This window comes from Chiloscyllium plagiosum, unplaced genomic scaffold (genome assembly GCF_037043375.1).
Source record: "Chiloscyllium plagiosum isolate Xiang-an unplaced genomic scaffold, Cpla_swu_hap1 HiC_scaffold_4, whole genome shotgun sequence".
Classification (NCBI taxonomy): Eukaryota; Metazoa; Chordata; class Chondrichthyes; order Orectolobiformes; family Hemiscylliidae; genus Chiloscyllium; species Chiloscyllium plagiosum.
Window position 1 is genome coordinate 146,200,987 of NW_028270142.1, and position 25,519 is coordinate 146,226,505.

General features: G+C 43.2%; 1 protein-coding gene across 1 annotated transcript; it reads right to left on the reverse strand.

The window, feature by feature from the left end:
* Positions 1-1,656: 1,656 nt before the first annotated feature.
* Positions 1,657-25,281, reverse strand: riok3 (RIO kinase 3 (yeast)). Its single transcript, XM_043687587.2, has 13 exons — positions 25,105-25,281; positions 19,100-19,221; positions 16,835-16,977; positions 15,656-15,763; positions 13,978-14,087; positions 12,590-12,733; positions 10,825-10,952; positions 9,707-9,889; positions 7,679-7,838; positions 7,403-7,483; positions 4,920-5,009; positions 3,512-3,619; positions 1,657-2,017 (listed from the first exon to the last, which is right to left on the reverse strand). Exons 1-13 carry the CDS (start codon positions 25,159-25,161, stop codon positions 1,922-1,924), a joined length of 1,530 nt encoding a protein of 509 aa, XP_043543522.2. The 5' UTR covers positions 25,162-25,281; the 3' UTR covers positions 1,657-1,921.
* Positions 25,282-25,519: the final 238 nt, after the last annotated feature.

Below are 25,519 nucleotides of genomic sequence, written 5' to 3' on the forward strand. Positions count from 1 at the left end.
GCCCGAACAGCTTCCTTTGGAGAGAATTCCACAGGTTCACAACTCTGAGTGAAGGAATTTTCCTTTATCTCAGTCCTGAATGGCCTACCCCTTCTTCTTAAATTGCGACCCCTAGTTCTGGACTTCAACATCAGGAACATTCTTCTCAATCTAGCCTATCCAGTCCCCTCAGAATTGTATATGTTTCTATGAGAAACCCCCTCATTCTTCTAAACTCCAGCAAGTACAAGTCCAGTCAATCCTGTCTTTCCTCACATCAGTTCTGCCATCCTGAGAATCAGTCTAGTGAACCTTTGCTGGACTCCTTCAATAACAAGACTGTCCCTCCTCAGACTGGGAGACCAAAACCACACACAACACTCAAGTGTGGCCTCACCTAGGTCCTGTTTAACTGCAGTAAAACATCCTTACTTAGATACTTACATCCTCTTGCTATGAAGGTTTCCTCATTGCCTTCTGCAACTGCATGCCTACCTTCAGCAACTGTTGCACTTCACCTTTTCCTAAACTGCCACCATTCATATAATAATCTGCCTTCTTGTTTTTCTGACCAAACTGGATAACCTCACATTTATCCCATCATATTTCATCTGCCAAGTATGTGAACACTCAGCCAATCTGTTCAAGTCATCCTGCAGCCTCTTAGCATCCTCCTCACAGCACACACTGCCACCCAGCTTAGTGTCATCTGCAAATGGCCTGTAACAAGGACAACCAACTCAGGGAGTTTAGTTGCAGATTGACAAACTGGACCTCCAAGGTTGTAATCTATGGATTATTCCTTGTGCCATGTACCAAAGCAGGAAAGTGGTTTTGAAGATTATCAGATCAGACATAGTCTCATTGAATAGGAGGTGGCATTGTGGCTCAGTGGTTAGGACTGCTGCCTCTCAGCACCAGGGACCCAGGTTCGATTCCAGCCTCGGACAACTGTCTGCATGTTCTCCCAGTGTCTGCGTGGGTTTCCTCCGGGTGCTCCGGTTTCCTCACACAATCCAAAGATGTGCAGGTTAGGTGAATTGGCTAAATTGTCCATAGTGTTCAGGGATGTGTAGGTTGAGGGGAAATGTAGGGGAATGAGTCTGGGTGGGTTATTCTTCGGAGGGTTGGTGTGAACTAGTTGGGCCAAATGGCTTGTTCCCACACTGTATGGATTCTAGGATAAAGGCTGACTGGCCTACTTCTGTTCTTAAGTCATATGGTCTTGTTGTATTATAATTAATGGCACAAAATATGTAGTTTCAAACTCATTTTAAACTGAATTAAAAGGCCTGTCAGCTTTGCTTCAGATGACCTTATATTGCCCTCAGTTTGTAAAGTCTCAGTGAATCTGGTTGAAACAAGTTGTACCAGGTGTTATATTGCTAGTTGCCCCTTTCACAACCCAAAGTGGCGAGTTTAAAAAAAAACAAACAGTAAATGTGTGTGAGGTAAAAACAAGACTGCAGATGCTGGAAACCAGATTCTGAATTAGTGGTGCTGGAAGAGCACAGCCCGAAATGTCGATTTCACTGCTCCTTGGATGCTGCCTGAACTGCTGTACTCTTCCAGCACCACTAAATGTGTGCATTACACTCACTCCATTTCAATGTGAAATTTAAAACATGCAACATTTTGTAGTTACACTAAATGACATATTACAGATTTTACTCAAAATAAAGTTTAAAGTTGGTGTGTTATTTATTTGATTAGAAACTTTGCTAACACAAGAGAATCAGTCACAGCTCCCAACTCAACACAGACAGTGTAGGGAGAAGGAACTGCAGCAGCATCTTCAACATTGTCACACCAGTCTCATTCCTGTCACAAATATCAATGATACAAATCTATTGATACTCTAATTTTAAATCAAATTAAATTGCACAAATTTCCATTGGTGTCAAATTACAGCTTGAAAAAACATTTAAAAACCATTCCTTCTTCAATTCTCTTCTGGAACATCAGATTCATAGGTCATCTGCACACGCTTCCCCATCTGTCGGACATGGTCTTCATTGATTTTTTCCAAAGCTTCAATCTAGATGTTTTTGTTTGAGAAAGGCAAATACGTTTTTAGCACAAGATATATTAAACTCAATGGTTCTGCTAATCTGATTTTAAATTGTATATTTTGAAGAATTGCACATTAGCTTTCTCAACTAAAAATTTCAAATGTCTCTAAAGCCAGAATCTCTGTCTCCAGTACAACAGCTAGAATATATTCACTCAAGTAAATATTAAGTGAAATAATTTCTCAACTAATCAGGATTTGACAAAACTGGGGAAAAATGGTTAAGTAACTTAATTATATTCCCCACTTTTGGAGAATACTGCAAGTTATTGGTTTATACAGTGGGATATTTACAAAGGTTAGCCATCAAAAAGAATTTATTTTTATATATAAAAGCAAAGTACTGTGGATGCTGGTGAAACTCAGGAGGCCTGGAAACATCTGAAAAGAGATATAGAATTAATGTTTCACAATCATTCTGACTTCCTCTGAAATAAAGAGGGGCTGGAAAAGCAATGGTTTTTGTATTGTTAACAAAGGGAGAGGAGGAGTGAGTGGAACAGGTGGTGATGGCACCCACAGCAAAAGACACAGGAAATGCTAATGCTATACAGCTGAGATGTAGATAAAGAATAAGTTGACCAAACACATCTTCCCGTCCCAACATCCCACAATTGCCATTCCATCTATGACACCCTGATCCACTCCTCAGTCACCTCTTCGCGAATACTCCTTTCCTGCCATTCTGACACACACACACACACACATGCAACTGCAGAGGTGTAACACTTGCCCTGTCAGCTCAGTCCTCCATAATGTCCAAGGCCCAGAACACACATTCCAGGCAAATTGAGTTCACTGTATTTGCTACTCACATTGCAGTCTCCTCTGAATTGGCAAAACCAAATGCAGCCTGGGTGACTGCTTTTTGGAACACCTTTGCCCAATCCATAAGAATGCCCCCAATCTTCCAGTCGCTTGCCATTTCAATAAACCTTGTTCTCATGCTAGGCCTGTCACAGTGTTTCAACAAAGCCCAGCATAAGCTGGAGAAACAACACTCTTTCTGCATAAGCACTTCAGAGCCTTCTGGACTCAACATTGTATTCAACAACTTCAGACCATGAACACTGCTCCATTTTGATTCCATCCCTCCTCTCCCCCATCATTTTGTTTGTACTCAGCACAGCAGACCTAATTTTCTGCTATTAACAATTATTCTTCATCTAAATCTCCTCTCCTCTGTAACCATTAATATTCTTTGCTTTTTGTTCTCAGCATTTTCACCATCAGTTCCACTCACTTCCAATTCCAATTTCATTTTCTAGAGTCCTTTACATTCTGAAGAAGTTAAACCATACTTGAAACATAAACTGATTTCTCTCTCTCTGTACAGATGTTGCCAGACCTGCTGAGTTCATCCAGCACTTGCAGTTTTATTGAGTGTTCACAATTCCTTTAACACAGAAACACAGCTTAAAACACTGAAAAGCCACACTTTATTCCATGAAAAGACTTTACCTCAACAAGGAAGTCCACTTCATTATCTGCGTTAATATTTAAACCAGAGACAGCATTGAAAAGCTCCCTTTCGCCCATTGCATCAGAAACTCCTGACTTCTGGAAGAACTGCAAGAAGGGAAGCAGTATTAAGATGACTGTACGTAATATTAGAAAACCATAAATTTAACCACATAACAATTCTAATAGAATTAATTTCAAAATGTGATACATTCACTTTGATATTCTAATATAGAAAAACACAACAGCCAGTTTCCACACACCAAGTTCCTACAGACAGTGCTGTGTTAATGACCAGACAATCTGTTTTAGTGATGTTGTTGAAGGATAAATATTGAGCATCAAGACACACTGCATTTTGAGCAGAGCTATGAGCATGTAAATAAGGGGACTGACAGAACCTTGGTTTTATTACTTTTATTTTAAAGAACTTGAATTCAAACTGAAGTTATTTTAAACTTTCACAGAACTTTGATTATACCACACTTTGAATACTGTGAATTGTTCTAGTTCCCAAAGAACTCAAAAGATGTAAAGATACTGCAAATGGAGAAGAGACTCATTAGGATAATTTTAGAACAGGAACAAATTATAAATACTGGGAAGGCCAGAGAATTTCTGTAGAAAAGAGAAGGCTGAGGAACGTTATGATAAAGGTCTTTAAAATTAGAAAGAGGTTTGGTAGGGCAGATGTAGAAAAGACATTTATAAATCAGAGAAATCAGCAGAAATGTTTATCCAAGACACTGGCTCAAATGTGGAACTCACAATCATCAGGAGTGATTAACGTAAATTGTACTAATTCATAATCAGAGGGAAGTTAAACACCATAAGTTACAGTGGAGACATCAACTCTGTCAATAGAACAACCCCAATTTACCAGCTCAAAATGTCACGTGTTTGTAAATACCTAGTGTAAAAGTCAACATCACCAGCATACCCCTTGCATTAGCTGTCAGACTCAATTTTTCTGCCACAAATTTATGTTTTATTTCCCGGTATCTTCTAACGAGACACAAGGGATAACGCAGTCAATATGGGCTGTGTTGCAAATGGAGATGGAAATTTAAGACATGGCCACTCTACTTTGGGATGCCTGAGACACTGCAAAATGGCAAGCCACACTTTTATTCTCAGTTTATAAGGTGACTGTTTTTAGAGGGATTTTGAGGCTTCAAAATGTCAACTTACGTGTTGACATCTACAGTAATTACATACGGGAAAAAAGAATGGAGATGATGAAATGGGAAAAGATTAAAATAGGTGTATGGTAGAGAACATCAGCACTAGCCTAAAACTGTTGGACCCTTAGGACCAAATAGCCTGTGTTGGGGTTATAAATTAATATTATACATAAAAATACACAAATTCATTATAGCTAAACCACTGAATAACATAGCTCTGATACCTGAGAAACATTTTTACAATCCCTGAAGAGAAACTTGAGCCCATGAGGGTGAGTAGGTTCCACAGACTGACTGACGTCAATCAACCAAACCTGTAAAGAAACAATAAAAAGGGAAGGTTGTAATCATAACAACGTGGGAAAAAATAGCAGGTCTGCTCTCTATCCTATCAGAATTCCAGTTGGTGTGGTGGGAAGGGTCACCAACATGTCTTTGAACATTGATTTCATAATTCATGCTATCATCTACACTGTATGGGCTTACAGTGGCATAGTGATAATGACATTGAACTGGTAATTCAGAGCCACAGGCTAATGGTTCAAATCCCACTATGGCAGGTAGTTAAATTTGAATTAAAAATCTGGAATCAAAGAAATAGTCTAATTGTGGCCATGTAAAAAGGTAAGGTCACCATAATCCTACCATACCACTGGGCTGCTCTCCTATTACAGAGAGATAACAGTGATGGTTTAAACTGAGGGTCACCACCACGAAGAACAGTTCTTCCTGGTAACCTCAGCTGTAAGGGAATTGAACTCATGCTATCGGCAATGCAAACTAGCCAGCCAGCTAACTGAGCTAACTGGCCCCAATGTAACCACTGTTGACTGTCACTAAAGCCATCTGGTTGAGTGATGTCCTTCAGGAAAGGAAATCTGCCTTCCTTACCCAGTCTGGCCTATATGTGACTCCAGAACCACAGCAATATGGTTGGCTTTTCGCTGTCCTCTGGTAACTAGTGATCAGTAATATTTGCTGGTCCAGCCAGCAATACCTACATCCAAAGAACAAAGAGAGAGAGGATGTCTGCTGACAACCCCAAAGCGCACACAGTTCACGTGTACAAAACACACCAGTGCTGCTAGTGACGTCAGTCCATTCCATTCACTCTTATTTATGATGAATATTTGGACACCACCATGTTTTATACTGTTAGAGCATGTCATAAAATCTGCCTTCGGAGAACATTCTTCATGAGCAATATGAACCTTTCAAGGTAAGGGAACACAGCCAAAAACAAAAATCTAGTAAGCTCAAGGGGCCCAGATTAATGCTCTGATAACATGCGGAATTAAATTCAATTAATCGAAAGAAATTGGGAATTTAAACTTAGGCTCAGTAGTGATGAAAATGAATCTGGGTCAAATAAAAATGTTAAAACTGTAATCACAAATCTTTGTTGGACATCATAATTTGAAACAAGGTGGATAATCCCTACAGTATGGAAACAGGCCATTTGGCCCAACAAGTCCACACCAACCCTCTGAAGAGTATCCCATCCTGACCCATTCCACTACCCTATTACCCTACATTTTCCCTGACTAATGCACCCAACCTACAATCCCTAGACACTATGGGGTAATTTAGCATGGCCAGTTCACCTAACCTGCACATCTTTGGATTGTGGGAGGAAACTGGAGCACCGAGAGGAAACCCACGCAGACAGAGGGAGAATGTGCAATCTCCACACAGACAGTTGCCTGAGGTTGGAATCGAACCCGGGTCCCTGGCACTGTGATGCAGCAGTGCTAACCACTGAGCCATCTTGCCACCCCAAAATGGAGTTGAAATACAGACCAGCCATGAACTAACTGAATGACAGAATGGGCTCAAGAGGCTGAATGGCTTCATCTCCCACATTCCTAATAAGATATAAATGATGATTGTCGTTTAAAGGAAATTAATTTAAAATCATACTTATTTTGAGTTTAAAAAAATAGTTGAACCTACCTGCAGCCTTCTGAGAGACAATCTATGACTTCTTCCATGTGGAAGGACAAGGACAGCAAATACATAGGAACCCCACCCCTGCAAGTTCCCCTCCAAGCCACTCACTATCCTGACTTGGAAATATATCGCTGTTCCTTCACTGTCGCTGGGTCAAAATACTGGAATTCCCTTCCTAAGTACATTGTGGGTCAACCTACAGCACATGGAATGCAGCTGTTCAAGAAGGCAGCTCACCCCCACCTTCTCAAGAGGCAACTAGGGACAGGCAATAAATGCTGGCTCCCAGTGCAATAAAGCTAGGACTTTGCACTCCATCCCATTAAGAGTACTTTTTAGATTAGATTACTTACAGTGTGGAAACAGGCCCTTCAGCCCAACAAGTCCACACCGACCCGCCGAAGCGCAATCCACCCAGACCCATTCCCCTACATTTACCCCTTCACCTAACACTATGGGCAATTTAGCATGGCCAATTCACCTAATCTGCACATTTTTGGATCGTGGGAGGAAACCGGAGCACCCAGAGGAAACCCACGCAGACACGGGGAAAATGTGCAAACTCCACACAGTCAGTCGCCTGAGGTGAGAATTCAACCCAGGTCTCTGACGCTGTGAGGCAGCAGTGCTAACCACTGTGCCACCGTGTCACCCACTACTCTCACTAATGTCTGGTTATCTAGTTGTCTGTTTCTTTTCCATCCTCAGCAACATTTCCAAACTTTCTTGCCTCCTGCAAATGCAAAAATATTCTCACCTTTCCCATGTGCCACAACATGTTGTATGCACTTAGATCAGCATGAACAAGCTTACATTCTGTGTACAGCTGCTGCATCATCTGCAAGAGAAGACAGACCATAACACATCACACATAGAAACCTTTTTGCCAAAAAACATTAACCAAGAGGAGGTGATCTGATGAAGGTTCTGGAAATAATGAAAGGCAGAGTTGATGTAGAGACAATGGAAATGTGTTTGTGTTGTAAACAGACAAGAACCCTCCCAATACCTGTGCAAAAAAAAAATCACTTACATCTAAAACCTGGTAGTAAGCCTGTTTCATATCTTCAGAGCTGAGTATAGCATCCTTTAATTTAGGAGCTGGCACGTGGTCCTGGCCAATGAAGGACATCACCAGAATGTGCTTCTTGAGCACAATGACCTCTGGACAACAAATTCCAGCTTCTTGCATTCTGCAGAAAAACAAATCAGTAGAATTCATAACTGCCATTTCAACAACTGACATTCATATAGCACCTTTAGCAAAGGAAATACCCCCAAAAAGAGTTTCGCAAGAGCAAAACAGAGCCACACGTACATTTATGACCTCAGCACCATACCGCTCAATTCGTTCACTGTCTCAAAACTTTCAAATATCCAACGTCCAGTAAAAGCTAATTACTGCAGATGCCGGAAATCTGAAACAAGCACAGAAAATGCTGAAGAAACTCAGCAGGTCTGGCAGCATCTATGGAGAGAGAAACAGTTAACATATCAAATCCAGTATGACTGTCGTTTAGAATGAGAATGTGGTAAGACAGAGAAGCAGGAATTTCTTCTCTCAGTGGGTAATGTTGAATTCTTTACCACAAAGGGCTGTCAGAGCTGGGCTGTTAAATGTATTCGAGGCTGAGATAAGAGTTTTAATCAGGAAGGAAATTATGGGTCATGGACAAAAGGCAGCACGGTGAAGTGAGGATTATCAGATTAGCCATGATCTCATTGAATGGCAGAGCAGACTCGATGGGCTGAATGGCCAAATCTTAGATCTCATGGTCTTAACATCTGCACAAGGCAATGCTCATCATCACAGCTACTCATTTCCCCCAGCTCCCAGGCCGGGACCCACACCCCAAGTCCTCCCTTTCAGGAAGGTACTACAACAAGCAAGCTTCTGGAGAAAGATTTTTCCAGTCTAAGCTTGCCCTTGATAATCTCCTCAGTCAAACAGCAGTGCACCTTCCCTCATGCCACCTGCATGGTTAAAGCCACCATATCAAGGAGTAACAGCTGCAGACCAGCGGTAGGAAGACTGGCAAGGCAACATCCACCCAAAACCATGTTTCTCATCGATGACCCCACTGATTCTGGACTTGCCAACATCACTAATGTGGCCAAAAACCATCCAATTGCATCTGCAGTTAAATATGAACAATGACTCACATTGTCAAGCAATATTCACTGAGTAAGCCTGCCTTCAAGCTTAACAAACACCACCATGAAGCTAGATTAGAGTGGTGCTGGAAAAGCACAGCAGGTCAGGCAGCATCCGAGGAGCAGGAAAATCGACATTTCGGGCAAAAGCCCTTCATTAGGAATGAAGGCAGGGAGCCTCCAGGGTGGAGAGATATATGGGAGGGGGGGTTACAACATAGAGTACACCCTCCTACTAACTTAAACCTGTAACACAGAAAAGATTTACCCTGTGTGATAATCTGTAAACATTCAAAAGGCTAAGAACTATCCCAAAAGTAAAAATTAACAACTTTATTTCTTAAAGTATAACATGAAGCCACTAACAAGGCTATTACATGACCACACACTAAATAATAAAAACTCAGCCGATTCCTGGGTTAAAAACGTCATCTGATGAGAAGGTGACAAGCAGGTAGGACCAATGCTCACTTCACTGGAGTTTAGAATATCGAGGGGTAGCCTTTTGAAATATACAATTCTGACAGGACTTAACAGATTGAATATTGAAAAGATGTTTCACCTTACGCAGGAGCCTAAACTGTGGAGGCATAGTTTAAAAATAAGGAGTCTCCTATATAATATTATGGTGCAGGTGTATGTTAGAACCAGACTACAATCAGTCTGGGTATCCCAGACATGAGCCAGATCTACATCCAGCCAGTCCACTGAGCTAACTGTGGACGCACTTATTGATTCATCTCTCAAACCGTGGCCACTACTCTATACCACTGCAATTTTCTCCCGTAATAAACAAACAGAATTTTAAAATAAATATGCAACAGCATGATACAAAATGAAAATACACAAGACATTCTGGCATCTCAAAATTAATTTAATATTTCAATTCAAAGGAAAGAGATGATACCTGATCAAATTGTGCATTTCTTTCTCAGCCCACATGCGAATGATTTTTCGAGGATTCAAATGGCTAAAGCGGTCTTTGAATCTGTAATCATCCTTGATGTATTTATCCCGGTTTCTGAATTCATTAAGCGTCGTCTTAAAAACTTTAAGGGCACACTCTGCAGGGACCATTTTATCATCCATGCTTCAGAAAGAGAGACAGAGAAACCACAACAAATTTGTTCAAATATTAATTCCAGCTTCCCGATTTAGTTAGCATGAATCAACTTGATCGTTTGGAATGTAATAGAAAGAACTGAAGTAGTTAAGTAATTCTATTTATTGTTAACAAAATAACCAGTGGTCAACATACACTTGCCAAATTTACAGACCTTCAGCAGATCGGAGGGAACTCACGTGTACTTCCACCTAAGGAACTAAACAAGAGGAGGCAATGGTGTAGTGGTGATGTCACTAGATGGTAATCCCGAGTCCCTAATTCTTCGAGGACATGGCAGCAGATGGTATTTAGTCCAAATGATGATCAACTGTCAGGTGAATCCACCCAATTCAGGAGTGTCCTCTAGGGAAGGAAATCTGCCAGCCTTACCCTGCCTGGCCTACACGTGATTCCAGACCCACAGCCACGTGGTTGATTCTTAATTGTCGTCTAAAATGGCCGAGCGAGGCATTCAGTTCAACAGCAATAATGAATGGGCAAAAAAATGCTGGCTTCGCCAGGGATTTCCACATCCCACAAAAGGATAAAATCAATCAGTTAGTTCCATAGTCTCACTGCTCTCTGTTTAAAGGGATTTCTATTGGAATTTATTACAGATCATTTTACATTTATAGCCAAGTTTTAGACTCCCAACATAATCAGAAATTACTATTTATTAGTAGGAGCTGCCCACTTGCCCTCAAGCCTTTTCTTTCATTCGATGAAACCAAGACTGATCTGATAATGGTCTGAACTCTACAATACTGCCCTATCGTACACCTCCATAATTTTAAAGATCTTGACCCGCTCACCCGCTCTCAGTCTTCCCTTTTCTAATTCAATTTCTGATAGGTGCAATTGCCAGTGGGGTGCTGGTCAGGGATGGGAGAAGCTTTATCTTTGGATGGATGGATACATACCTTCCGCCATTAGCATGGAAGATCACAGATTCTTTGCCTGTGCTGATGCAACCATTGATGCTTTCCAACACCCCAGCATTCACCATTTTGTACAGAAGCAAGCGAGTTTTCGAATCTATGGCTTGATCCTGAAACAGTAAGAAAGAAGAAAGAATTTATCCAGTCACTGGCAAGCAAAAATAAAGATATTTATGTTTGTCACAAACAGAATGCTGTAGAAACTCAGCTTGGACTAGCAGCATTTGTGCAGAGAGAAATGGAGTTAATGCTTTGAGTCTGGGATGACTTTTTCAGAACTGGAACAGGTTGGGAAATGGTGGTTTTGATACTTTTGACAGAGGCAGATGATGAGTCATGGGAGGAGATGGTGCTGAGTGCAAATGTCAGTGGCCAATTATGTTGAAAGCAAATAGAGTAAATATGAATAAGTAAATTCATAAGTTAAGGTATGAAAGGGTAAAAACAAAATTTCTCAGCTGAAAGCAAATTGAACAAGGTACATATAAGTCTAGTCTGGGTTTGGGTATGGGGAGGAAATGGAAGGAGACAATAAACATCATGGGCTCTGGCTTCGAAGTTGTCTTCTTAAACACTGAATCCATCAGACCCCACCTCCAGAGTCGACCCATCATGTTCCTTCATTTACTCTCAGTCCTTTCCCACCATTATCTCTGGATGTTTTTAACATTTGTTCTACTTGCTCCTACCCCTCTATCACAAGCATAAAAACCATAAGTTTCCAATCCTTTCAGTTCCGAAGAGGAGTCATACCAGACTTAAAACATTAACTGTCTCTCACAGATGCTTCCAGACCTGCTGAAACTAGGCAGAAGTGGGTACTCCAGATGATGGAGATTACGGTACTGGGAAAGCAATGCAGGTCAGGCAGCATCCGAGAAGCAGGAAAATCGACGTTTCGGGCAAAAGACCTTCATCAGGAATGAGGTCTTGAAGAGCTTCAGGGCAGACGGGATGACTTGCAGGTTGCAGTGAGAGAGAGTCTCACTGAGATCCTTGTAGAGAGAGGAGGAGAACTTCTTTGAGGTAGGTATCCTTGGAAGAGGATTCGCAGTGAAGTCAAAATCAACTAAGCAGAAGTGGGTACAGCTGATGCTGGAGATCAGAGTCAAGATTAGAGTGGTGCTAGAAAAGCACAGCAGGTCAGGCAGCATCCGAGGAGCAGGAAAATCAACATTTCAGGCAAAAGCCCTTCATCAGGAATGAGGCCTCATTCCTGATGAAGGGCTTTTGCACGAAACGTCAATTTTCCTGCTTCTTGGATGCTGCCAGATCTGCTGAAACTGTCCAGCGCTGGTTTTATTTCAGATCTCCAGCAACCACAGTACTTTGTTTTTATTATAAATTACCAGCTGCTGATTTTAAATGAATTTCAAGAACTAGTCGTTTCAACAAACACCAGGTATGAGCGAGAGAATATCAACATTTCCATCGTATCCACACTGGTCATTTTGATTTCCTAATAGCTACTCCTCCATTACTCTATTCCCAGAGACAGGAGGATGCAAAACTGGCGGGTCATCACTCCAGTGATAGGGACGAGAAGCAGATTCAACAGTAACTTTCAAAAGGTTGAATTGGGTAAATACTGGAAGAGGAAAAACTCTCAAGGTTATAGAGGAAGGAGGAGGGTGGTAGAACAAACTGGAAGGCTCTTTTCACAACCTTGCATGGTTGTGATGAACTGTGGCCTCCTGCTACATTATATCACTAAGTGTAAGGGCAGAGTTAACAAAGTGCGACGTACAGAAGTAGAATGCTCTTTTTTTTCATGAATTCTAGCACTGCGCCGCTGTTCGGAATAAGAATATTGCTTCAGTTCATTGAAGACACGATTAGATAGCTTCAAGTCCATCCCGATCCCATCGCCCACTTGGAACCCTGGAGCAAACTGTGAACACAAACACATTTTATCATTTGTTCCTGTGAGATGAGTATCTCTGTTAGTATTTATTGCTACCAAGAATCACCCTTATATTTATCCAGCACTACCTAGAGCATTCCTTCAGCACAATACTGATGTATCTTGATTCCTTTAGTTTAATAAATGGAAACTTCCCTTTTCCAAAAGGATAAGCAAGTGGTTAATCCTTAATACTATTTTTCACAGCACATTTCTCAATATCCATTATTCAAGGATAGAAAAAGTAATTAAACAAAGGTAGACACCACCACTCCTACTCAATCCCTAATATAAATTTATGACACTTCAGATGGGGCAGTACGGTGGCTCAATGGTTAGCACTGCTACCTCACAGTTTAGATTAGAGTGGTGCTGAAAAGTACAGCAGGTCAGGCAGCATCCGAGGAGCAGGAAAATCAATGTTTCGGGCAAAAGTCCTTCATCAGGAATAGAGGCAGGAAGCCTCCAGGGCAGAGAAATAAATGAGAGGGGGGGTGGGGAGAAGATTGCAAAGAGTACAATAGGTGAATGGGGATGGGGATGAAGGTGACAGGTCAGAGAGGAGAGTGGAGTGGATAGGTGGAAAGGAAGATAGGCAAGTAGGACAGGTCATGGGGACGGTGCTGAGCTGGAAGGTTGAAACTGGGGTAAGGTGGGAGGAGGGGAAAATGAGGAAACTGGTGAAGTCGACATTGATGCCCTGGGGTTGAAATGTTCCGAGGCAGAAGATGAGGCGTTCTTCCTCCAGGCATTGGTTGGTGAGGGAGCGATGGAGGCGGCGGCCCGGGACCTGCATGTCCTCGGCAGAGTGAGAGGGGGAGTTAAAATGTTGGGCCACAAGGCGGTGGGGTTGATTGGTGCAGTGTCCCGGAGATGTTCCCCTGAAGCGCTCTGCGAGGTGGCATCCAGTCTCCCCAATGTAGAGGAGACCGCATCGAGAGCAGCAGATACAATAAGTGACATTGGTGGATGTGCAGGTGAAACTCTGATGGATGTGGAAGACCCCTTTGGGGCCTTGGGTGGTGGTGAGGGAGGAGGTCCAAAGATGTGCAGATTAGATGGATTGGCCATTGTGTCTGGGCATATGTAGGCGAGGGGCATTAACCATGGAACTGCAAGGTTACAGGACTAGGGCAGGGGGGTGGGTCTGGGTGGAATGTTCTTTGGAGAATCAGTGTGGACTCGATGGGCCAAATGGCCTGCTGTCAGGAATTCTATAGGGAAATACTTACATTTTCCATTCGTGCAGTATTTCTTCTGCCACATGTCACCTCATCGTGCTTGGTAGTAATCTCTTTGCCCTTTCCCACAAATCCTCGCTTTGCATTTGGTGAAGGTTTATCTGCCAACATACACATTTTGAGACCTCACTTATGTTATTTAAGAAAATAAAGATACACAAGAAAAAGCCTTAATTAAAATGTAAAAAACAAAACTCATTTTAGGCTCTTGAAACACATCTCTGTTAGTATTTATTGCTACCAAGAATCACCCTTATATTTATCCAGCACTACCTAGAGCATTCCTTCAGCACAATACTGATGTATCTTGATTCCTTTAGTTTAATAAATGGAAACTTCCCTTTTCCAAAAGGATAAGCAAGTGGTTAATCCTTAATACTATTTTTCACAGCACATTTCTCAATATCCATTATTCAAGGATAGAAAAAGTAATTGAAACACATCTAAGTTGTAGCAACATGACAACATATGGTGCCTAGGTTTAATGTTTTCTCTGTATTGCAGCGTCAGCCGGACTGCTGCACTCAAACCAAGGAATAGGACTTCACCCAGACTCAGGCAGCAGACCTATCCACTAAGACACAGCTGACCCCCTCAGCCAGTGAAGTCTTTTGAAAAGGAATTAGATTCATAGATTTATGATTTTTTTTTTGTAAAAGGAATACTTGAAACACAAAGAATGAGAAGTCAGCCATTTCAAACAGCAAGCACAGCCACAATTTAAAAAACCAAATCATTCTTGAGATGTGGGAATTGCTAAGACGACCAACATTTACCCTAAGACCGATGGCCACTTCAGAGAACAGTTAAGACCGGTTAATAGCTGACCCCACATATTAATACAGGACTAATGAAATGCTGGCCTTTATATCTACTGAACCGGAGTATGAGGATGTAGAAGTTATGCTTCAACTATGCAAATCCTTGGTTAGACCCCACTGTTTTCCTGAGAGTTCAGAAGGTTAAACTGTAATCTGATCAAATAGATTAACAGGAAAACGAGGGAAAATAAAGATAACCTATTTCCATAGGTTAGGGATTCTAGAATGAGGGGGCATAGTCAGAGAATTACAGCTAGACCATTCAGGAAAGATGTTAGGAAGCACTTCTACACACAAAGCATGGTAGATGCTTGGAACTCTCTTCCACAAACAGCAGTGGGTACTCGTTCCATTGTTAGTTTTAGATGTGAGAAAGATAACATGTTTGTTAAACAAAGGTATTAAGGGATGTGGACCAAAGGCAGGTGCATAGAGTTAAGGTACAGATTAGCCCTAATCTACTGAATGATGGACCATCTTTGAGGGCCTGAATAGCCTACTCCTGTTCCTATGAGATAGGTACAGGCACAGGCAGCATAGTAACAGCAAGATTCCTTCTCTACAAACACAAGTGAACTAACTGGTTTAACAACATGCATAGATGCTTTCACTGAAAAGATTAAAAGGTGAACTCAAAAAGCGCTGCTGCAAAATGTTTTCTCTCACTATGTGGGCAACATCAGACAATTATGATTTCTCACAGGATTTCTCAAATAGCAAAGGAGAAATGACTTCAGGAAATCTCTCGGAATCAATATCATGCGCCACATAAAAAGCGCAGAGGTTCAGGACCAGTTAATCTAGTTGGAAACATCAAGAAAGCTCTATCACATTAAGTGAGACATTACCAGGTCTGTAGGGATCATGCCGTGTATCCTGCCAATCAACTTCATCGTCTGAGCTTTCACTGTCTTCATAAGGATGAACCATTCGATAATTCTCAAATGAAATAGATACTGAACAAGAGAGAGCAATAAACCTTAGATTTTCTACACAAACACCATAATCCCTTACATTGATCACACCTACCGACACAATACTGTAAATGGAATTAAGTTTACAAGTCACTTCTATACATTTTGGGCAGCACGGTGGCACAGTAGTTAGCACTGCTGCCTCACAGTGCCAGAGACCCGGGTTCAATTCCCGTCTCAGGCGACTGACTGTGTGGAGTTTGCACGTTCTCCCCGTGTCTGCGTGGGTTTCCTCCGGGTGCTCCGGTTTCCTCCCACAGTCCAAAGATGTGCAGGTCAGGTGAATTGGCCATGCTAAATTGCCCATAGTGTTAGGTAAGGGGTAAATGTAGGGGTATGGGTGGGTTGCGCTTCGGCGGGGCAGTGTGGACTTGTTGGGCCGAAGGGCCTGTTTCCACACTGTAAGTAATCTAATCTAATCTAATCTAATCTAATCTATTACGATGTTTCATTATTGAGGCTAAGGAAATAAGCCTAATCAATTAAGAGACTATGCTGTGATTGTAAAGAGGAGTTCAGTTTGCTGTAGTTTAGAGAATGTGTTTAAATAAACTCTTGCTTATGATTCCTGCTGTTCGGTGCATCCACTCCAACGCTGAGTATTGATGCCTGTCAGGCAGTGATGTTTTAGAAAAGATACATTGAATTATTTAGTATTCATACTGTTACACATTTATAGACGGTTAGCCACTTCCTGGAAACAACTGGAAGGTGTAGGGTCAGCGACAATACCATTAGGGAGAGAATTCCAGGTGATTAACCCAGTGACACTAAAGGAACAGTAATATATTTCCAAATCTGGACGCTGTGTGGCCTGGAGGGGAACTTGCTGGTGGTAGTGTTCCCATGTATCTGCCACTGTTTTGTATCCAGATAGCGAAGGCTGTAGATTTGGAAGGTGTTGTCACAGGAGCCTTGGACAGTACAAACTGAAACTTCCTAAAACAATATTAATACTGAGTTATAATAAATCACATTCCTCCAGTAAACCAAAGATATTGAAACCTGAATTGGGGCAGTTCACTGTCTAAAAATGGCAGATTTTGCGGTCACCTTTGCTGTCACCGTTAAATTTATTTTCTTCACGGCGAAGTTGAGCATCATATTCCCGATCAAACTCCATCTGCAACATCTGTGCTAGCAGGAGGTCACTGTCGGTTTCAGCCCCCTCTCCGAGCAGAGCTGTTGTATCAAGACTGAACACAAGAGAAGGAATTAATTTTTTGCCCACAAATTATGAAAATTGAAATGAAAACTTAAACATTTTCCTATATGGAAATGTTCAATGTGCTGAAACAGGAACATAATTAGACAAATCCAGATAGTGAGCCAAACAGAAGTTTTAGGATTGTAACATTGTCTGAATCAGGTGCCAGCAACAATACAGCAAAGGGAGCAGTTTTAGGTTTCCTGGGGCTGCTCCTGGCATTCCCTTCACTGAACCAGGATTAATCCCCTGGCTTGATGGGAATGGTTGAGTGGAGGATATGCCAGACCATGAGGTTACACATACTCTCATGGATGACAAATCCCTCCCAGATCGTCTCAAAGCCTTCTATGCTCGCTTTGAGCAGAATTTCAGCAGAGAGGTAACACCTATTCCGACAAGTCCTGATGAACCAACAGTCAGGGGTCAGATCAGGTTTCCTTCGTGTGAATCCAAGGAAAGCGATGGGACCAGACGGAGTACCAGACCGTGCACTCAGAGCACGCAACGATCAACTGGCAGAGGTCTTCTCAGACATCTTCAACCTCTCCCTGCAGCAGGCCACTGTTCCTGCCTGTTTCAAGAGGGTCAACATCATCCCTGTGCCTAAGAAGACTCATGCAGCATGTCTCAATGCCGACCGCCCACTGGCTCTAACTTCAGTGGTCATGAAGTGCTTTGAAAGGCTGGTCATGGCATTAATCAACTCCAACCTCCCCACTACTCTTGACCAACTCCAATTTGCCTATCGGACCAACAGATCCACATCAGATGCCATACCCCTTGCCCTTCACTCCTCCCTAGAACATCTTGACACCAAGAACAGCTACGTAAGAATCCTCATTGCCTACAGTTCAGCCTTCAACACTATTATCTCCTCAAGACTGATTACTAACTTAGTGATCGCTGACTAAGCCCCACTCTCTGCAACTGGATCCTCAGTTTCCTGACCCACAAGCCACAATCAGTGAAGATTGGGGACAATATTTCATTATCACTAACACTGAACACTGGATCCCCCAGGGGTACGTACTCAGCCCCCTACTGTACTCACTGTATACCCATGACTGCATCGCCAAATACCAGACTAATGCCATTTACAAATTCACTGACGACACCACCATAGTTGGTTGAATCTCAGATGGCAACGAAACAGATACAGATGGGAGGTGGAAGACCTGGAAAAATAGTGCACTGAGAACAACCTAGCTCTCAATGCCAGCAAAACCAAGGAACTTATTATTGATTTTCAGCGGGATGTTACTCATGCCCCCCTACACATTAACAGCACAGAGATGGAACAAGTGTAGAGTGTCAAGCTCCTGGGAGTGGTCATCAGCAACAAGCTTTCTTGGACTCTTCATGTGGACGCACTGGTTACAAAGGCCCAACAACGTCTCTTCTTCCTCAGGCAGCTGAGGAAATTTGGCATGACGGCGAATACCCTCGCCAACTTTTATAGGTGTGCCATCAAGAGCATTCTGTCTGGATGTATCACTACCTGGTATGACAACTGTACCATTCAAGATCGGAGATGGTTACAGAGAGTGGTGAACTCAGCCCAGACCATTGAAAAAGGCCAACCTCCAATCTATAGAATCCACCTACCAGGCCCGTATCTAGGAAGGCCACCAGCATTCTCAAAGATCCATCCCACCCTGGCAATGTTTTTCTACAACCTCTACCATCAGGGAGAAGGTACCGAAACCTGAACACACGCACCAGCCGGTTTCGAAACAGTTTCTACCCTAATGTTGTTAGAATACTGAATGGACTCTCAAACTCTTAGCATTCGCCTGTACTTTTGTTTTTGCCGCTGGTTTCTATTATTTTCTTATCTATACTATTTAGCTATGTGATCTGCCTGTATTGCTCGCAAGACAAAACTTTTCACTGTGCCCCAGTACACACAATAAATTAAATCCAAATGGACAAATGCATCTGCATCCTACAGATTGGTAAGGATGAGGTCAAGTATTTTCAAGCTCACTATGATCACAGTTGCACAGGATCTCATGTGTGGCAGAGAGTAATGGAGCCCCTAACCAAATTACATTCTCCCTTTCTCCACCCAGCTCCCAACGCTAGCATTTAAAAAAACTGTCACATACCTAATGGCATGAGGGAATGCCGCACTCTCCTCTTGTTGCTGCAGTTCTTTGGCAAGCTCCTCACTCATTACGTCAGAAAGGGAACAGGGAGTAATGGTGGAAGGTACTGACACCCAAGGACACTGTGAACAACATCAAAAGAACGTTACAGAGAGAGGAATGACATCTCAATCACAACCAATGACACAAAGGGAGCACTCCTCCTCCTCATGACATTTATTGTGACCCATTACACAGTTAGGCATGATTCTTTTAATGCACCACACGCTGTTATGATCCTGTTTATTTGCTGCAATTGCGACAAAATTCTACTAAATAGCCATATTGATTGAGATTTTGGGAAAGAAGCTCCAAGTGCAATGTACGTTGGACTCTCAGGTTTGTAACAATTTGCAGATAACCTTCTTCCTGAATGCACTGGTGGCTTCAGGAGCATTGCACAGATCAGACATTGTATGAGTTTAATGTCCTGAAGCTGCCCTCTTTAAACAGAAAGACTTTTCTGAAAATTCTCTGGTTTTCCAGTTCTCAGGGTGACACAAAAATTAATTGTTCCACAACAGTGGAGATGTACAGGATGAGATTCGGAGCTTACTTCTCCTTCAATGGCAATGTATGAACCTTTGTACATTTCGAAACAAATTCCCCTTTTACAAATTTCCAGCATTAAGCTTCACTAAGTTGCAGATTATTATAAAAATCGTTGGCACTGGTATCTTTCTATCTTTCATGTCATGGCTTAGAGTGCTTCCCAGCCTTTCCAGCTGTGATCCTATTCTGAAGCTGAAAGTTATGATCCTTCAATGACAAGACAGAAAGCAGATGTTTTTATGTACGTGCATGTTTGTGATGAGAGAGAGAGATCGAGAGAAGTTGTTATGGAGCAGGAGTACCAGCTGTTATAGCTCAGTCAGAGATCCTCACTGTTGCCTGATTTGGGACTGCAGCATGATCCCATTTGAGATTCTGATGTCCATCATGGGAAGTCTCAACTTCAGAAAACTGTTACAAAAATGCAGGTTTAATTCAGTTTGAACTTCCTGTGCTGAAGGTCTTAGATTGCATCATCAACTACATTGAGAGAAAGGTTGTGCTGTACTGAAAAGCAGAAAAGGCTCCTCTACCCTATGTTCCGTGCCCGCGCACAGAATCTGTGGCGACTATGGCTACAGGGATCTCCCTAATTTTTAAAGTATATCCTACAAATGCTTAGATCATTCGCACCTGAGCAAGCAGACCAGTATTAAATAGAAGGAATATGCCAAAGCTAGTGCCTCTCTTTGTAAAATAATCAAATATTGCAATGTATTAAATAAAATCTGATACGCAAAATGGAGTCAGTTTGAAGAGATTTGAATGTTATCACAGTAGCTTTAAAAACAGGAGAAACAGGAGTAACTGGAGCTCCACAAGTGGCGAGAGGGCGAACAGCATGCCCCCACCCACATCAGAATTACAAAACATCAGCTGACAGCCAGTGAGTCATGCAAAAAAAACATTTGTAGGACTGCAGAGAATTATCGGGAGAGTAGGCCGTTCAGCCACTGAGCCCAATCAAATATTCCAGATCATGATTTAGAGTCAGAGAGGTACAGCACAGAAACAGACCCTTCGGTCCAACTCGTCCATACTGACCAGATATCCCAATTTGATCTAGTCCTACTTGCCAACACCCGGCTCATATCCCTCCAAACCCTTCCTATTCATATACCCATCCAGATGCCTTTTAAATGCCGTAATTGTACCAGCCTCCACCACTTCATCTGGCAGCTCATTCCGTGCACATACCACCCTTTGTGTGAAAAAGTTGCCCCTTAGGTCTCTTTTATATCTTTCCCCTCTCACCCTAAACCGATGCCCTCTAGTTCTGGACTTCCCCACCCCAGGGTTTATTTATCCTAACCATACCCTTCATGATTTTGTAAACTTCTATAAGGTCACCCCTCAGCCTCCAATGCTCCAGGGAAAACAGCCCCAACCTATTCAACCTCTCTCTATAACAAATCCTCCAACTCAGGCAACATCCTTGTAAATCTTTTCTGAACCCGTTCAAGTTTCACAACATCTTTCCGTTAGGAAGGAGACCAGAACTTCATGCAATATTCCAACAGTGGCCTAACCAATGTCCTGTACAGCTAGAACATGACCTCCCAATTCCAATTGTCAATGCTCTGATCAATAAAGGAAAGCATACCAAACGCTTTCTTCACTATCCTATCTACCTGCGACTCCACTTTCAAGGAGCTATGAACCTGCACTTCAAGGTCTCTTTGTTCAGCAACACTCCCTAAGACCTTACCATTAAATGTATAAGTCCTACTAAGATTTGCTTTCCCACAATAACACCACGCATTTATCTAAGTTAAACTCCATCTGCCACTCCTCATCTGATCAGGATCCCGTTGTAATCTGAGGTAACCTTCTTCACTGCCCACTGCACCTCCAATTTTGGTGTCATCTGCAAACTTACTAACTATATCTCCTATGTTCACATCCAAATCCTTTATATAAATGACGAAACGTAGTGGACCCAGCACTGATTCTTGTTGCACTCCACTGGTCATAGGCCTCCAGTCTGAAAATCAACCCTCCACCACCCTCTGTCTTCTACCTTTGAGCCAGTTTTGTATCCAAATGGCTAGTTCTCCCTGTATTCCATGAGATCTAATCTTGCTAACCAGTCTCTCATGGTGAACCCTGTTGAACACCTTACTGAAGTCCATATAGATCACATCTACCGCTCTGCCTTCAACAATCCTCTTTGTTACTTCTTCAAAAACCTCAATCAAGTTTGTGAGACATGTTTCCCACACACAAAGCCATATTGACTATTCCTAATCAGTCCTTGCCTTTCCAAATACATGTAAATCCTATCCCTCACGACTCCCTCCAACAACTTGCCCACCAACATCAAGATCACCAGTCTATAGTTCCCTGGCTTGTCCTTACCACTTTTTAAAAATAGTGGAACCACATTAGCCAACCTCCAGTCTTCCAGCACCTCACCTGTGACTATCGATGATACAAATATCTCAGTAAGGGACTCAGCGATCACTTCCCTAGCTTCCCAGAGTTCTTAGATACACTTGATCAAGTCCTGGGGATTTATCCACTTTTAGGTGTTTCAAAATATCTCGCACTTCCTCCTCTGGACATTTTGCAAGATGTTACCATCTATTTCCCTACATTCTATCTCTTCCATGTCCTTCTCCACAGTAAACATATTTGCAAAATACTCATTTAGTATCTCCCCTGCATCTCCACACAAAGGCTGCCTTGCTGATCTTTGAGGGGCCCTATTCTCTCCCTAGTGACCCTTTTGTCCTTAATGTATTTGTAAAAACCCTTTGGATTCTCCTTAACCCTACTTGCCAAAGGATCTCATGTCCCCATTTTGCCCTCGATTTCCCTCTTAAGTATACTCCTCCTGTCTTTATACCCTAAGGATTCACTCGATCTATCCTGTCTATACCTTACGTATGCTTCCTTCTTTTTCTTAACCAAACCCTCAATTTCTCTAGTCAAGCAGCATTCCCTATACGTACCAGCCTTTCCTTTCACCCTGACAGGAATATATTGCCTCTGGACCCTTGTTATCTGAAGGCTTCCCATTTTCCAGATATCCCTTTACTTGTGAACATCACAATCAGCTTTTGAAAGTTCTTGCCTCACTGTCAAAATTAGCCTTTCTCCAATTTAGAACTTCAACTTTTAGATCTGGTCTATCCTTTTCCATCACTATTTTAAATCTAATAGAATTATGGTCGCTGACCCCAAAGTGCTCCCCCACTGACACCTCAGTCACCTGCCCTGCCTTATTTCCCAAGAGTAGGTCAAGTTTTACACTTTCTCTAGTAGGTACATCCACATACTGAATCAGAAAATTTTCTTGCACACATTTAACAAATTCTTCCCCATCTAAACCTTTAACACTATGGCAGTCCCAGTCAATGTTTGGAAAGTTAAAACCCCCTACCATAACCACCCTATTATTCTTACAGATAGCTGAGATCTCCTTGCAAGTGTTTTTCTCAATTTCCTGCTGACTATTAGAGGGTCTATAATACAATCCCAATAAGATGATCATCCCTTTCTTATTTCTCAGTTCCACCCAAATAACTTCCCTGGATGTATTTCCGTGAATATCCTCCTTCAGCACAGCTGTAATGCTATCCCTTATCAAAAACACCACTCCCCCTCCTCTCTTGCCTCCCTTTATATCATTCCTATAGCATTTGCATCCTGGAACATTAAGCTGCCAGTCCTGCCCATCCCTGAGCGATGTTTCTGTAAGTGCTATGATATCCCAGCCCCATGTTCCTAACCATGCCCTGAGTTCATCTGCCTTCCCTGTTCGGCCTCTTGCATTGAAATAAATGCAGCTTAATTTATCAGGACATCTCCCTGGGTCCCACACCCCCACCTTACTAGTTTAACTCTTCCTGAGCAGCTCTAGCAAATCTCCCTGCCAGTATATTAGACCCCTTCCAATTCAGGTGCAATCCATCCTTCTTGTACAGGTCATTTCTACCCCAGAAGAGATTCCAATGACCCAAAAATATGAATCCTTCTCCCATACACCAGCTCCTCAGCCATGCATTAATCTGTTCAATCCTCCTGTTCCTACCCTCACTAGCTCGTAGCACCGGGACCACTTCCTTCAACCTGCGTTGTCACCTTCAGGATACAAGGGACATGAACACCCAGGTCACCCTGTACATTAATTTTCCCCACGGCTTTTCCATTTACCATATAGTTCACTCTACAATTGGATCTTCCAAAATGCATGACCTCACAGTTGCCCAGATCGAACTCCATCTGCCATTTCTCTGTCCAACTCTCCAATCTGTCTATATTCTGCTGCATTATCTGACAGTCCCGTTCACTATCTGCTACACCACCAATCTTAATGTTATCTGTAAACTTGCTAATCAGACCACCTATACCTTCGTTCAGATCATTTATGTATATCACAAACAACAGTGGTCCAAACACGGAACACCACTGGTCACAGTTCTCCATTTTGAGGAACTCCCTTCAACTTCTACTCTGTCTCCTGCTGCCCAGCTAGGTCTCTAACTTTTAGATTAGATTACTTACAGTGTGGAAACAGGCCCTTCGGCCCAACAAGTCCACACCGACCCGCCAAAGCGCAACCCACCCATTCCCCTACATTTTACCCCTTGACCTAACACTACGGGCAATTTAGCATGCCCAATTCACCTGACCTGCACATCTTTGGACTGTGGGAGGAAACCGGAGCACCCGGAGGAAACCCACGCAGACACGGGGAGAATGTGCAAACTCCACACAGTTAGTCGCCTGAGTCGGGAATTGAACCCGGGTCTCTGGCGCTGTGAGGCAGCAGTGCTAACCACTGTGCCACCATGCCGCTAACTTTCTAGCTAATACCCACTAGACCCCATCTGACTTCACTTTCTCCAACAGCCTACTATGGGAAACCTTATCAAATGCTTTACTGAAGTCCATGTATATGACATTGACAAACCATCCAGCAATCAACTTTGTTACTTCCTCAAAGAATTCTACCAAGTTGGTAAAACACACCCTTTCCTGCACAAAATCATGTTACATATCACTGATAAGCCCATTTTCTTCCAAATGTAAATAGATCCTATCCCTCAGTATCTTCTCCAGTAGGGGGGGTGGAGGGGGGGTGTAGGGGGGGTGGAGGGGGTGGGGGGGGAGGGTGGAGGGTGGAGGGGGGGTGGGGGGGGAGGGTGGAGGGGGGGTGGGGGGGGAGGGTGGAGGGGGGGTGGGGAGGGAGGGTGGAGGGGGGGTGGGGGGGAGGGGGGAGGGGGGAGGGGGGTGGGGGGGGTGGAGGGGGGAGGGTGGAGGGGGGCTGGGGGGGTGGAGGGGTGGAGGGAAGGAGGGGGGGGGAAGGAGGGTAGGGGAGGGGGAGGAAATGACGTATGGTGTGACATGGGGTTAGGGGCGGGGTCTGTTGAGATAATATGTCGGGTCCCGTGAGCCGCCTCCGGTACCTGGTTCCTCCAGAGCTGGGGTCCGGCGGCCGGATTCGGGGCCGCTACCGGCTCCATCCTCCCGGTTGACGGAGGAGATGGGGGCCTCGGCCTCGGGCTCAGGCTGCGGCCGGGGCTGGGGCCGAGTGTCCGGGAGAATCAGGAACTTCACTCCGAGCGGAGCCACCGCTCCCGATGCAAATGGCGGCGGCCGGAACCGGAAACCGGGGCGGGCCCGGGGTCAGAGGTTAAACGATCCCGTCATCCGCATAGGGGACTTTCTCATGACGTCAGAGGGTGGTGCAAAGGTCCGCCATTGTCACCTCGTTTTCCCTCAGTCTGTCAGGGACAGGAAGAGTATAACCGAGATTTGAAAAGCAGGATTTCGGAGTTTTGACAGTATCCTGATATTGCCTTGCCTGGTTTAATCTAACCA

Bases quoted from the DNA above. Each gene is read 5' to 3' on its own strand.
- riok3 (XM_043687587.2), bottom strand. From the start codon at position 25,161: ATGGAGCCGGTAGCGGCCCCGAATCCGGCCGCCGGACCCCAGCTCTGG. The intron at 19,222-25,104 runs GTACCGGAGGCG...TGTTGTTCACAG, and splicing joins CCCAGCTCTGGAGGAACCAG to TGTCCTTGGGTGTCAGTACC. The intron at 14,088-15,655 runs GTAATGTCTCAC...GTATGTTGGCAG, and splicing joins GCATGATCCCTACAGACCTG to ATAAACCTTCACCAAATGCA.